Raw genomic sequence first — 13,958 nt, forward strand, 5'->3', positions numbered from 1 at the left:
GGAAAAGTAAAATGGACCTATATTAACTGCAGTAATTTGGAAAAGCCAGAGAAGACCTATTTGTTAAAGAAAAATTTACTGGAACAATATAAACACTCAAGTATTACAATTTTTTTGATAATCAGATATTTTGCCGCAGCTATATTACAATCATTAATGACTGGGCTGACAGCAGGAGCCCAGCCAGAGTCCCTCTGTCAGCCCCGGGCGGCTGGCAGCCAGGGCTCCTACTGTCAGCCCTGGATGGCTGATAAAATTGCAGTGGAAGCCGAATATTGCGGGATGTGCAATTCTTGCAATATTGTGAATTGAATAGGGCCTTAGGTATGACATACAATCAATGTGGTCAGAGTGACAACCTCAGCTAGTAGTAGTTCTGATGGCACTAAGTATCATGTTAGTTCCTTTTGTTTCCTTTTTATTGGTTGGGGGTGAAATAGGTGGGTAATGAGGTAAGAAAGGAGAGGAGCAAGAAGGGATAAGATTGAGGGAATGAGAGAAGAATGGGAAGATGGCGTAAAGTAAAGCAGACAGAAAAGAAGGGGATGATGAAAAGGGGAAGTGGGAGAGTCCCGTGTTGTATCTGGAGCAGAATTTTATCATTCCCTCCCACCTCCAAGAGCCCAAGGAAAGATGTCTTGGGTGATGTCAGGAATCTGAGAGTCTGAAGCTGGCTCTTGTTATGGCTGCTAAGACACCTTAGTTAAATTTGCTGATGGAGACTATACATTATTTATTAGCTGTGTTGCAATAACAGATCTAATTGTTCCCATGGCTTTTCAAAAAGCTGTGTAAAATCACTCATGGTGATTGTTAGAAGTGCTTTGCTCTGATCTTCCAGTTATAAGATCAATTGCCCATCATCAAATATACTGCAGAACTGTTTATCACAGAGGGTGACTTATTGGTAAGCTAATACTCCTTCTTTTTCTCTTCTGGCCCTCTTAGATAGCTACTAGATGCACACTCAGTAAACTGACAGACAGGCCCAGCATCTTCAAGGAGAGAAGATCATCCAAGATAAAAGGGATCTCAGAGTTCTGGAGGTAAGCTACTGTTGACAGCAGCTGGAGAACCACTTCCATTTGGCAGCATAGCCCTTCCTTGTAGAGAGCTTCCTGCTGGTAAGGATGTACTGTACCTATTCAGAGACTACCTCTCTCTAAGCACCAGATGGAGGAGACTGGGTTTGGATGGTTGGTTCTGCCCTCTGTTCTGAGACAGGTGCAGAGGTATGAATGGGCGAAAGGCCACCAAATTGTGTTGGCCACGAAGGTGGTGCCAGGATTATTGTTGCCTTGTCCTGCTTTGACCTTCTTGAAGACATGGGATAATAGATATATATTAGCGGACTTGACCACTGTACCAGAAAGGCATTCTCCTGGAGTTATGTCTATGGGCACTTAGGAGCTGTAGGCATTTCTTGTTTGCTTGGGTTGTAAAGAAGTCCCACAATGGGAAACCCCACTGCCAGAAAATGTCCTGCACCACTGAAGAATGGAGCTCCCACTTGTGATCCTGGTGGAAATGCCTGCTTAGGCTGTCTGCTAAGGTGTCCATTGCTTCCAGAAGGTGCGCTGCCAAGGAGGTTATCCAATGCTGAATGCACCAGCTCCAGAGCATGACTGCTTCCATGCAGAGTGGGGCAGTCTTCGTTTCTTCCTGTTTGCTTATACAAAATACAGTAGAGTCGTGTTGTCTGACATGAGTTAGACATGCGCAGACTGGATGAAGGATAGGAACCTCTTGTATGCTTCGTGCACTGCTGAGAAGTCTGATGCCTAGTTTTGATTCTTGCAGAGTCCAGGACCCCTGAGAAATATAGTCATCCAGGTGCACGCCCCAGCCCAGAAGAGAGGCATCCGTTATGAGTGTCTTTGTGGGTGGTGATAGGGGGAACACAGGGAACCCCTATGCAAACAGTCTCTTTCATTTCCCACCAGGCGAGAGAGGTGAGGATGTTTGGAGGAAGTGAAACTTGTTTGTCCAGGGCATCTCTGCTTGGGAGCATAGACTGTCCACAACCATGCCAGGAGGCACCAGAGGTGGAGCCTCATGAAGGATATCACCTAGGTGCAGGCGGCCATGTGACCTAGAGGGACCAGGTTGGACAGGACTGCTATCTGGGGGCTGAGTCAGAGCTGAGTGATGATGTCCCTCATCATCCGGATTCTGTCCAGTGGTAAGTATGCTTTGACCAAAGGGTGATCTTGGTGCACCGTAAAGGGCAGGACTCTCTTGTGAGCTGGATGAATGTCTATATGAAAATACGGATCCTCCAAATCAAGGTCCACAAGTCAGTCACCTTCATTTAGGGATGGGATTATTGAGACCAAGGTGCTCATCCTGAATTTTGAATGGCGTATAAAGACATCAGCTGGTCCAGGATTGGTCTTCCAGCCCCCCTTCATTTTGGGTACAAGGAAATATCTTGAGTAACAACCCTTGTCCCTGTGTTGAGAAGGCATAGACTCTACTGCCCATAGCTGAATTAGAGAGTTCACCTCCTGTTTGAGAGACATCTTGTGAAGAAGGATGGGAGGGGCATTTTGGAGAAGGAGTAGAAAAGAGTTCTATGGTGTAGCCTATCAAGATTTTGTCTAAGACCTATCTGTCCAACATGATATGGTGCAGCATTGGGAGGAAATGGGACAGGCAGCCATCAAAGGGTGTGGGGATAACTGGTGGTGCGGATACTAGTTGACATCTTTCGAGCATCCCATCAAAATACTGTTTTCCACAGGAGGCTGTGATTGAAGAGGGGAAGGTGATGGTGCACTGTGACTCCCATGCTGTATGTGTGTCACTTCCCAGGGAGCTCAAAGGCCCTTTGATGATAGATGGGCTGAGAGCCAGGGCAGGATCTATGAGTTCCTCCTGTGCACCAGATATATATCCCCAAGGAGTGGAGAGCTGCACAAGACTCTTTAAAGGAGTGAAGTGACTCATCTGTTCCCTCGCTGAACAGGTTGTTACCCTTGAAGAGGAGATCATTTACTGTTGCCTGGACCTCCTTGGGGAAACCTGAGGGTTGCAGCCAGGAAGCCTACCTCATCATGACCAAAGTTGTCATATCTGCTTGCAGGGACAATCTGTCAACCAATTTCCCCTTGTCAAGGATGGCCTGGAACTGGAGACCCCACTCCGATAGCAGCTTATTAGCTAACTCCAACAGCTTGTTGTAATTAATAAGTCATACTTGGACATCAATATCCAGTTATTCACTGTATGAAATAAAAGGCTAGCTGATGAAAAATTCTTCCTGCTGAAGAGATCCAGCCTGATGGCATCCTTGACTGAAGGACTGGAGCAGCGTGCTGCGTTCCATGACAGTCTGGATCATGAAAGAGTTCGGATTAGGGTGTGAGAACAAATATTCTGCCTCTTTGATGGAACAAAGCAATTTTTGTCTGCCCTTTTTGGGAGAGTGGCGCAGGTGGCTGGAGTGTGCCCCACCACCTTAACAGCTGCCAATATGGCCTCATTACCAGGAAGTGCCACCTTGTCTGAAGGATGTCCAGGAGCTTATGAGTTGGATCTTGGACCTCCTCCAAGGGGATCTGGAAGGTTTCTGCAATCCTCCTTAGGCCTTGTTACTGTCTATAGTCATCTGGTGGCAAGAGTGAGGCTGGTGCCACTCCCTCATCTGGAGAGGAGGAGGAGGAGGAAAGTGCCATCAGTGGATGCAACTTTCCTCTTGAGTGCCTGCACTGGGCCAAAGTCAGTGACAAGATACCGGATTCAGTGAAGCTGCAGTCTGACCCAATATGACAATTCCCATGTTTTCCTAGCTTTCTCTGCAATAAATCTTTCCCCTTTGGAGCTGATTTGTCACTTGAAATATTGAAATTTTAACCATAGCAGATTTTCCCATTTGGGGGTGAATTGCAATAAAAAGGGAAGATAAGAAACAGGCATAAATCAGTTCTCTAAATATTTAGTTACTGTGCTACTAAGGGTTCACAGCAAAGACAGTGAATGCTCCACTCCACTAAGGAGGCAGACTTTCTGTATACCTTCACCATGGCTATTATCTGCATGAACTGTAATTAAATGCAATTTTTAGTGCCACCGATTCCTTAGGGTGTATTCCCTTCATCTGCATAGGAGTACTCAGAAGCAGCAGCTGCTTCTTTTATCCAACGTTAATGAGGCAAAATCAAGTGAAGTTTCTGATTGATTGTCAGAGATCACTCCTCTGTTCCCTTGACCATCACAGCCCTTATAATTTACATACTCAATATGCTGTAGATGCACCTGGACAGCAATTCAATCAGTAGTAATTAGCAAACTCTTAACCAAGTGCTTTTCCTATGAAGAGTGACCATAGGATCTATGTTCCATGTCAAAATTTGCTCAATTTACCAATAAAAAGTTGTTTTTCTAATTGCAAGCCTGGCTAACTCAGCCCACGATCCGAATGTTAAGCTGAGTTCTGTCCTCCTCATGGATCAGTACCAATTTATGCCCCAGTAACAACTATGCAACCCCACAGCACATATATCATTCCCTCTTTACAAACATGTAGCCCCAGTTGCCTTATGACACATTTTATTGAGGGGATATTCTAAAGATAATGGGGTTGCACAGATGTCACTGAGGCTGTAATGTGCCCAAGAACTATTTTTATTTACTGAAGATGATTCATAAAAGGAAAACATAGCTTTCAGATCACAGGGTGAGTTTACAGAGCTGGAAGTTCGGGGCAAAACATCATTTTACTTGTAAACTGAACTAATTTTATGTGGAAGCCACTCAGAGGAAACAAACATGGATCTTCAAGGTTCCATTTTTACAGCCATTTTTCAGAGTAGAAGCACACTTAGAGACACTTCAAATTCAAAGTGTAACCTCTTACCAGGAGGAAAAATCCAATAGTTGCCATTGCCTTTTGCTGCTACCTTGTAGCAAAAGGTAATTATAGCTGCATTTCCTAGGAGACTGCAGTCTAATTATAGCAATTGTTTCAAAGCAGATTGTTTCTAACCCTGGGAAATTTTGGTCTGATCTGTAATACTGGAGAGGGGGAGAGAGAGAGAGGCTGGAGAGACTCAAAATAAAATCTTCTCAGAGGTGCTGTACTCTGAATTATCAGTTTCCAAAGTTCAAGGCTTTACCCTATCTTTCTGGGTCCACTGAATATTGATTTCTGCCCACTTGTGGAGGAAGCTGGGGTATCTGGCCTTTGCTCTGCATTCTCCTGGGCGTGATCTTTGGCTTGTCCTCCTTCTTTCTTACCGGAAACAGTATCTGGAGGAGAAAAAAAATATATTCCGAGAAATAAAGGCAACATATGCCAAGTGTGCATCTGATATAAATAAAATATCTGTTTTTAACTAATAAAAAACCTGTTCAGACTATCACAAAACCATTTTTGCATAGCTTGGTTTCTTTTTTAAATAAGAAAACATCACAAAAGTAACCAATTTTATTTTAGTTATTTTAGAAATTTGATGCAGGTGGGTTGTTGTTGGTTTTTTTGTTTGTTTTGTTTTTCAACATTTCCATTGGATTATGCCCCCAACTTTGTTGCTAATTAATAAATTAAATAAATTTAGTGATGGAGGAAAATGGAAAAATACACTTCACAGTTTATAGCTCTTCCTGTGTTAAGTGAGAGAGAGCACATTCTCTGCATTAAAAATGTTTTCAACTGGGAGGAAAATGTGGACAAAATGCCTTGGACATTACTTTTTTCTCATTATACATCTAACAAAAATATAAATACACAAATACAGCAATAAAAACAAAATATACATCTCAATATCTTGCATAAAATAAAGACAGAAAACCATGAATGTTAGTCACGTGCCAATGGACAATTCTTGAGGGGGCACACAGACCAGAAAGGTCAGTATTTTGCCAAGTAGAATATCAGAATTCATAGTAATTATTTTTAATGGCAGCCAGCCTCCTTCTTCCTATATACACTTAGTCACTGTAACTTAGCTACTGAATATGATAAACACTACCTGGAAATACAGGCTGTACTTAGATGGTGGCACGTGGGTGAAGTGTTAAAATAGTTCAGCTGAGAGGAGGGACCTTTGTATTCAGAAATAACTCCTAATCCTTAAGCTGGTGAAGCTGTAGTGGAGGTGAGACATGCAGGCAGCTCTGAGGAATGTAATATGTGTTGGATCAGTGAAGCAGACCACATTATCCATGTGTAAACATGTTTGTGCATGTGCAATGGGAAGCTAGGTGATAGGAAAGTTTGAGTTCCATGGCGGGGGGGGGGGGAGTGGGGAGGAAGTGGTGGCAAAGATGGATAGTTAGTGTTTAGAGGTCAGCATAATTCATGCTGGAATGTCTGGATGTTAGCATCCAGAAAGTGAAATTTGAGAGATCTTGCACTACTGAATAATTTGTCTTTGTTTATTTAGGTCAAGATCTCATATAAATTGTAAGCTCTTCAGGGTAGAGAGAGTGTTCTTTTCAATGTTCTGTAAAGTATCCAGTACTCTTCAGACCTTAGTTGCAAAATAAAAAGTTGACTAATACATAATTACTATTCAAGTTCAGTGATAATTGGAAATTGTTTAGGAACACGCTACTAGATGCCACAGAAGGCACAATCAAGGAAGAAGGCCATATTGGTTAAAAATATGACTGGGTTTAGAAGGCAACTATTAAAAAAAATAAAAAAAAATAATATATAACAAACGGAAGAAAGGGGAAGTTGATAGTAATGAATATAACTGTAGAAAACTGTAAAGGAAACCAACGGGACAAGGAAAAATCCGTGGCCAATGGAGTTAAGGACAATACGGAGTTTTTAAAGTATATTAGGAACACAAAGAATCCAAACAATAGTATCATTCCATTACTAAATGGAAATGGTAGAATTACACCTCTACTCCAGTATAACGCGACCCGATATAACACGAATTCGGATATAACGCGGTAAAGCAGTGCTCCGGAGGGAGGGGAGGCTGCACACTCCGGTGGATCAAAGCAAGTTCGATATAACGAAGTTTCACCTATAACGCTGTAAGATTTTTTGGCTCCCGAGGACAGCGTTATATCGGGGTAGAGGTGTATCAATAATAATGAAGAAAGGCAAAAATCTTCAATAAATATTTGTTCTACACTGGGGGAGGGGAAGACTATGTAATCATGTCATATGATAACACTCTCTCCATTCCACTAGTATCTCAAGAATGTTAAACAAGAGCAACTAAAGTTAGACAGTTTATATCAGCCTATCAAGATAATTTGCATCCAAAAGTTTAAAAAAAGCTGGTTGAGGAGCTTGATGGACTGTTAATATTGATTTTCAATAACTCTTGGAACATCAGGGAAGTTCCAGAAGACCAGAAGAAAGCTAATGTCATGCCAATATTTTAACAAGGTAAACAGAATGACCCAGGTAATTACAGGCTTGTGAGTTTGACATTTATCCCAGGCAAGATAATGAAGCAGCTGATATGGGACTTGATTAATAAAGAATAAAAGGAGTGTAATATAATTAATGCCAATCAGCATAGGTTTTGAAAAATAGATCCTGTCAAACTAATTTGATACTTTTTTTTTTTTAAAGATCAAAAGTTTGGTTGATAAAGGTAATAGTGTTGATGTAATAGACTTAGACTTCTGTATGGCATTTGACCACACAACATTTTGTTTAAAAAGCTAGAATGATACAAAATTAAGATGGCACACATTGAATGGATGAAAAACTGATAGGTCTCAGAATGTAACTGAGAAATGGGAAAATCACCATCGAACAAGTATATCTCTAGCGGGGCCCTGCAAGGATTGATTCCTGGCCCTTATGCTATTTAACACTTCTAGTAATGACCTAGAAAAAAATATGTAATTATTACTGATAAAGTTTGCAGAGAGAGTGGTAAATAAATGAAGAGGGCACGTCACTGATACAGAGATATCTGGATTGTTGGTAAGCTGGGCGCAAGCGAACAATGTGTGTTAATATTACATGTAAATATATACATCTAGGAACACTGGACGTAGGCCATACTTACGGGGATGGTAATTATTCTGGGAAGCAACAGATCTGAAAAAGATTGGGTGTGTGTGTTGTGATGGATAATCAGCTGATCATGCTGTGGCCAAAAGAACTAATGTGATCATGGAATGCATAAACAGGAGAATCTCATGTCATAGAATCATAGAATATCGGGGTTGGAAGGGACCTCAGGAGGTCATCTAGTCCAACCCCCTGCTCAAAGCAGGACCAATCCCCAACTAAATCATCCCAGCCAGGGTGTTGTCAAGCCTGACCTTAAAAACCTCTAAGGAAGGAGATTCCACCACCTCCCTAGGTAACCCTTTCTAGTGCTTCACCCCCTCCTAGTGAAAAAGTTATCCCTAATATCCAACCTAAACCTTCCCCACTGCAACTTGAGACCATTACTCCTTGCTCTGTCATCTGCCACCACTGAGAACAGTCTAGATCCATCCTCTTTGGAACCCCCTTTCAGGTAGTTGAAAGCAGCTCATTCTTCTCTTCTGCAGACTAAACAATCCTAGTTCCCTCAGCCTCTCCTCATAAGTTATGTGCTCCAGCCCCCTAATCATTTTTGTTGCCCTCCGCTGGACTCTTTCCAATTTTTTCCACATCCTTCTTGTAGTGTGGGGCCCAAAACTGGACACAGTACTCCAGATGAGGCCTCACCAATGTCGAATAGAGGGGAATGATCACGTCCCTCGATCTGCTGGCAATGCCCCTACTTATACAGCCCAAAACGCCGTTAGCCTTCTTGGCAACAAGGGCACACTGTTGACTTATATCCAGGTTTTCATCCACTGTAACCCCTAGGGCCTTTTCTGCAGAACTGCTGCCTAGCCACTTGGTCCCGAGCCTGTATCAGTACATGGGATTCTTCCATCCTAAGTGCAGGACTCTGCACTTGTCTTTGTTGAACCTCATCAGGTTTCTTTTGGCCCAATCCTCTAATCCTCCTGTAGGAGTATAGAGGTTATTTTACCTCTGTATTTGGCACTGGTGTGACCACTGCTGGAATAGTGGGCATCAGAACTGGACACAGAATTCAAGAAGGATGTTGATTAGTTGGAGAGGGTTCAGAGAAGAGCCACGATAATGATTAAAGGTTTAGAAAACCTGCCTTATAGTGATAGACTCAAGGAGTTCAATCTGTTTAGCTTAACAAAGAGAAGGTAAAGAAGTGACTTAATTACAGTCTATACATACCTACATGGGGAACAAATATTTAATAATGGGGTCTTCAATCTAGCAGAGAAAGGTAGAATATGATCCAATGGCTGAAAGTGGAAGCTAGGCAAATTCAGAGTGGAAATAAGGTATACATTTGAACAGTGAGAGTAATTAACCATTAGAACAGCGTACCAAGTATTGTGGTGGCTTCTCCATCACTGGCAACTTTTAAATCTAGATTAAATGTCTAACAGATTTGCTCTAGGAATTATTTTGGGGACGTTCTGTGGCCTGTGTTATGCAGGAGGTCAGATTAGATGATCACAATGGTCCCTTCTGGCCTTAGAATCTATGACTCTATTAAAAGTAGTGACACAGGCTATGAATTCTATAATATGAAGGATAAAACCCACATTTGGTAAAAACATTTTGACAACTAGGTTTAAAATACAAGTCTAAACAGAGAACAAATTTCTTGTGTGTTCTTATTTTTACCTGGGACTTTGCGTAGGATGGACTGTCTGACAACATCAGTTCCAAGGAGGTTGGATTGTTTGAAGCGCTTTGCCCTCTCTTCAAAAAACCATTCACCTGTCACTATCCTTAGCTGTCTACACAAGAAAGAAACAAAACAAAATGCACACATGAACTGATCCAACCAGCCAAAACTGTTTCTTAAATCCTCAGGACATTGTCCACCCAACATGCACACATACAGCTATGGATCACAGTACAAGCTAAAGAATCAAAAATTAGCTTGCAAAGTGTAATATAATAGAATAGATCTGGTAGAAAAATTGTGAAAACTCCCTCTTCCCAAAGTGAAAAATGGCTTTTTGGTTAAATGGAAGCTTGCACAAAAATTGATTTTCATCAAAATTTTCATGGTTTCAGGAAAAACTGGAAACCAAAACATTTTTGATCATCAATAGAAGTTAGAAGTTTGTGTTTTTTTATTAAGTGTCCAATAAACATTTCAGATTTTAGTTTATAATGCCTCCCTCCCGCCCCCACCAATGTTTTTTTAAGAGATGGGATGAGGGATAGATAGGAGGAGAGGAGAGCAGGGTCAGAAGTGAGGGTTGGGCAGAGAGGAGCAGGAGGCATAGGATAGGGCCACAGGAGCAGAAATCTCTACTAGGGCAACTCCCACCAGACTCCGTTGTCTGCAGAAGCTCTGCTTTGTTTTTTGCAGAAATGTTGGAAGGTTGGAAGTGAATGAGGCAAGGGACTGCAGGATGAGAAAGGAGGGTCTCATGATTAAGGCAGCTGAAGGTTGCCCTGCGGAACTGGATTCTATAGCTACCTCTGCACAGATGCTGGGCAAGTCACTTAAAACAAATTTTTCACAGGTGTTCCTCATTTTCTGGGTAAGCAATATGAGACCCTGGGGTCTGATTTGCAGAAGTGCTGAGCATTCACAGCTACAACTGAAAGCAATGCTGTGCTTCAAACATGCATAATGCTAAGTACCCTGAAGAATCAAGCCCTTAGGTATCCAAAATTAATTGGATTTCTGAAAATTTAGGCCTGAACATCAATGAGTTTCAGCTCCCCAGATGTAAAATAGGAAAAATAATATCACCTGATCTCACAAGAGCATTGTGTAAGGTAATCTGACGTTTACACCAGCTACAAATCACAACCCCAGCCGCAATATAGACATAACCATACTGGGTGTCTCTTCATTCCCAGAGGCCCTGTTTAGTCATAAGTGAAAAGCAGTTTGGTGGTCCCATTCTAGCTCACATAACCACCAAAACTGAACCAGAGATGTGGTTGCTGCTTAGAAGAAGCCCAACACTGTCTGGAAGAGCAGCGTTTGGCAGGTCAGCAATGAGGTGTGCTAGCAGAATTGTACAATGATGCTTACCCAGTGCCTGCTTGCCACATGCTTGGTTACTGACTGCTACCAGCCCTCATTTTTAGGAGGAACAGAGTCAATCAAAACATTTTTTAAAGTAAAATAAATAAGCCTGATTTAAAAGGCTGTCTTATAACTGCTTAATACTAATAAAAATCACTACATACAGCATACAAAAGCATTTTTTTTTATTTATGGAAACTCGTTGGAGCGGAGGAAGGAGTTACTATGCGCTACATTGAATCTTGAGTGTCCACTGGCCTTCATAGCTATTTAAAAACTACTCCAATAGTTCTTCTCGACTCCTGTAAATCCATTGAACTCAACCCTAACACTGGGAGGCATTTCCAGTAGTGCATAATCTGGCATTGTAACAAGGAGTGGTCCATCTCAATCCTCAGGTGCCCCAGGAACCTCTCAGACTCTGCCCATTGAGTGGCAACTTCCTGTGATTTATATTCGCCAATGCCAATACTGTCCCATGTATATACAATGCTTCTCTACCTTTAGCCCTTTCCTGCAGGGCTGAGGAGGAACAGAGGTCTCTCTTCCTTGAGATCTCTGCACATACTGGGCTGAGCTAGCCCTGGTTACTCCTTCTCTTCCCCAGTACTTTCCTCCTGTGTCCTTCTTATACCCCTCTGCTGATGGACTATTGGCTCATCCAGCCTCCCAGCCTGATCAGCCAATTAGCTTACATATCCCCAATCAGCCTTCTCCAGGGGAGCTGATTGATGCCTAAGCGATCAGAGTGCTGGGCTCACCAGTTAGCTCCCAGCATTCTGTCACAGATATAAAACCACAAAACAGCTGTACGCTTCTATGGCTCCACTAGCAACTCCAACTGTACCAAGAAAAATCTATGCACTAAAATCACAATTTTCCCTCTCTTGGACAAGAATTATTTACACACACATACACTAAAAATACATTTTAAGATTACCGACTTTAACAGTCCCCAAGCTAATCTATGGGCTATATTTCCATCATGCTTAGCTTGTAGTTTATGGAGAGTATCACATCCTACATCCTTTGGCTGGCAGAACCACTTAGCTTTATAGTTCTCGGGCCCTCATAAGAATTCATCGCTGAAAAGTCAAGAAATGTGTAAATTCATTCAGTCAACATTGATTGACAAAATCCTTAGTACTCTGAACTGTTTGTACACCCACCCCAATGAACTTTTTAAATTTTGAATAAAAGTTGGTGCTACTCATACATAAAACATTAATGTCTGTAAAGCATTCTTCCAGTCTGTTAAAAAACCTCTTTTTGAAACATTTTCAATTGATAGCACCTGTGTAAATTAGCTACATGTTCATAATAAAGAAGTTTCATGATAACTACTGATCTGCAGAATGCTGCTTCTCTGAAGCACCCAGAAAGATGCCCAATCCTGGTATTCTATTCAGGCAGCAAAGCAGTCCTATTCTGTGCTGTTATTTTCTGTAAGATATGTTATCGATGCTAATTGCTAGCTTTCCAAATGCAAATGACAGTAAATGGTTTTAATATGCTTAAATGTTGCCACTCCTACTGACATCTCAATGAATACCATCAAGACATGATTAGCTGCAGTGTGCAACCAATACTCAATTTCAAAGTATACAAGACTAGACAAAAAACACTTTCTCATGTTATTCCCCATGGAAATATCGCATGGACACATCACCTTTTGCTATAATTTCTGCAACAGTTAAAAGCTTTTGAGTACAAAATTGCACGTTGTATAGAGCTAGGTGACTACAAGTATTTCCCATGAATATTCACTCAAAACACTGATTTAGCTTCATTTGTGTTCATGACCAATTTGTGCTTGAGTACCATAACATCCTAACAAACAAGTTTATTCTCCTGTTCATAGAAACAGCAAATATTTTCACTTCCTTTTCTAATTGTTTCTTCTGCTTGCCCTTTTTCTTGGGAAAGAAAGGACAGGATTTCCCGGCAGTGAATCTATGGCAGTGGATGGACATTGTATGACAGAATTTTCCTCTACATTTAAAGAAAGCCTAAGTAACTGTTACTGTTTCAAAATCTTACACGACTCCAGCAGAGTGTGATTTTTCCTGACGTGCATTCATTTACAAACATATCAGATAAAGAGAATCATATTTAGTTTGTGTGAGAATGGATATGATTACAGATGATTTTAGGGCATTGATCTAAACTCAGACAAGACTCCAATTTAAGAGAGAGTTTTGCCTGGGTAAAGTCTGAAGAGTACTGAATAGGGCTCTATTGTCAAGAAGAATTCACACTAATGCAATTCTCTCTCATCCAATTATAGATTAAGTTTATTTGAGCACTACCAGAATAGGTTAAAAAAAGAATCAAAATCCAGACATATGCCTGCAAATGTGATAATGAAAGATTATTGCCTTATCTTTTTCTTTGCAGCCTGTTGATGACAATGCAAAAACAATTAATAGAAATCAATCAGTTATTGTCCAAAAGGCATTCAGAAAACCATTTCTACTCAATTTTTTTGTTTACTTTCTAAGGATGTTTGCTTAAAAACAAAACTGATTATTCATTGGAGAACACACAACTTCTGGTTAGCAGGAAGAACAATTTTCCCCTGGGTGTGATAAAAATATATATTGTCACTACTCACCAATAGCATGATCTTCTGTGGGTGCTAATTCTTCATAGTAAGGCTTAACATAAGTTTAGTACTCTACATCTGTCTTACCTTTGACTAAATTCCCATTGCAAACTGAACTACAAAGTTCATTAACTCTTCCCAAGGTTACTCCCGAGTTTGACAATGAAACCCCAAAGTGCTGTTTCTCTCTTACTCGCACATCTTATTTTCCCAAGTCTTGTATCACCAACACTTCTCTTGATCCAAGAGAACTGGTGCACTCCTTCCAAACCACACACTCACAGATTCATAGACATTAAGGTCAGAAGGGGTGATTGTGATCATCTAGACTGACCTCCTGCACG

General features: G+C 41.2%; 1 protein-coding gene across 2 annotated transcripts in view; it reads right to left on the minus strand.

The window, feature by feature from the left end:
• SYTL5 (synaptotagmin like 5) overlaps nucleotides 1-13,958 on the minus strand; it is a 125,773-nt gene that overhangs the window by 59,919 nt on the left and 51,896 nt on the right. For both annotated transcript variants that reach the window (XM_054005897.1, XM_054005898.1), the window contains exons 4-5: nucleotides 9,638-9,753; nucleotides 5,118-5,250 (exon numbers count right to left, since the gene is read on the minus strand). In XM_054005897.1, the coding sequence (XP_053861872.1) occupies nucleotides 5,118-5,250; nucleotides 9,638-9,753 (249 nt within the window). The remainder of the gene's footprint in view (nucleotides 1-5,117; nucleotides 5,251-9,637; nucleotides 9,754-13,958) is intronic.

Source organism: Malaclemys terrapin, chromosome 1 (assembly GCF_027887155.1).
Source record: "Malaclemys terrapin pileata isolate rMalTer1 chromosome 1, rMalTer1.hap1, whole genome shotgun sequence".
In the NCBI taxonomy this organism is placed as follows: Eukaryota; Metazoa; Chordata; order Testudines; family Emydidae; genus Malaclemys; species Malaclemys terrapin.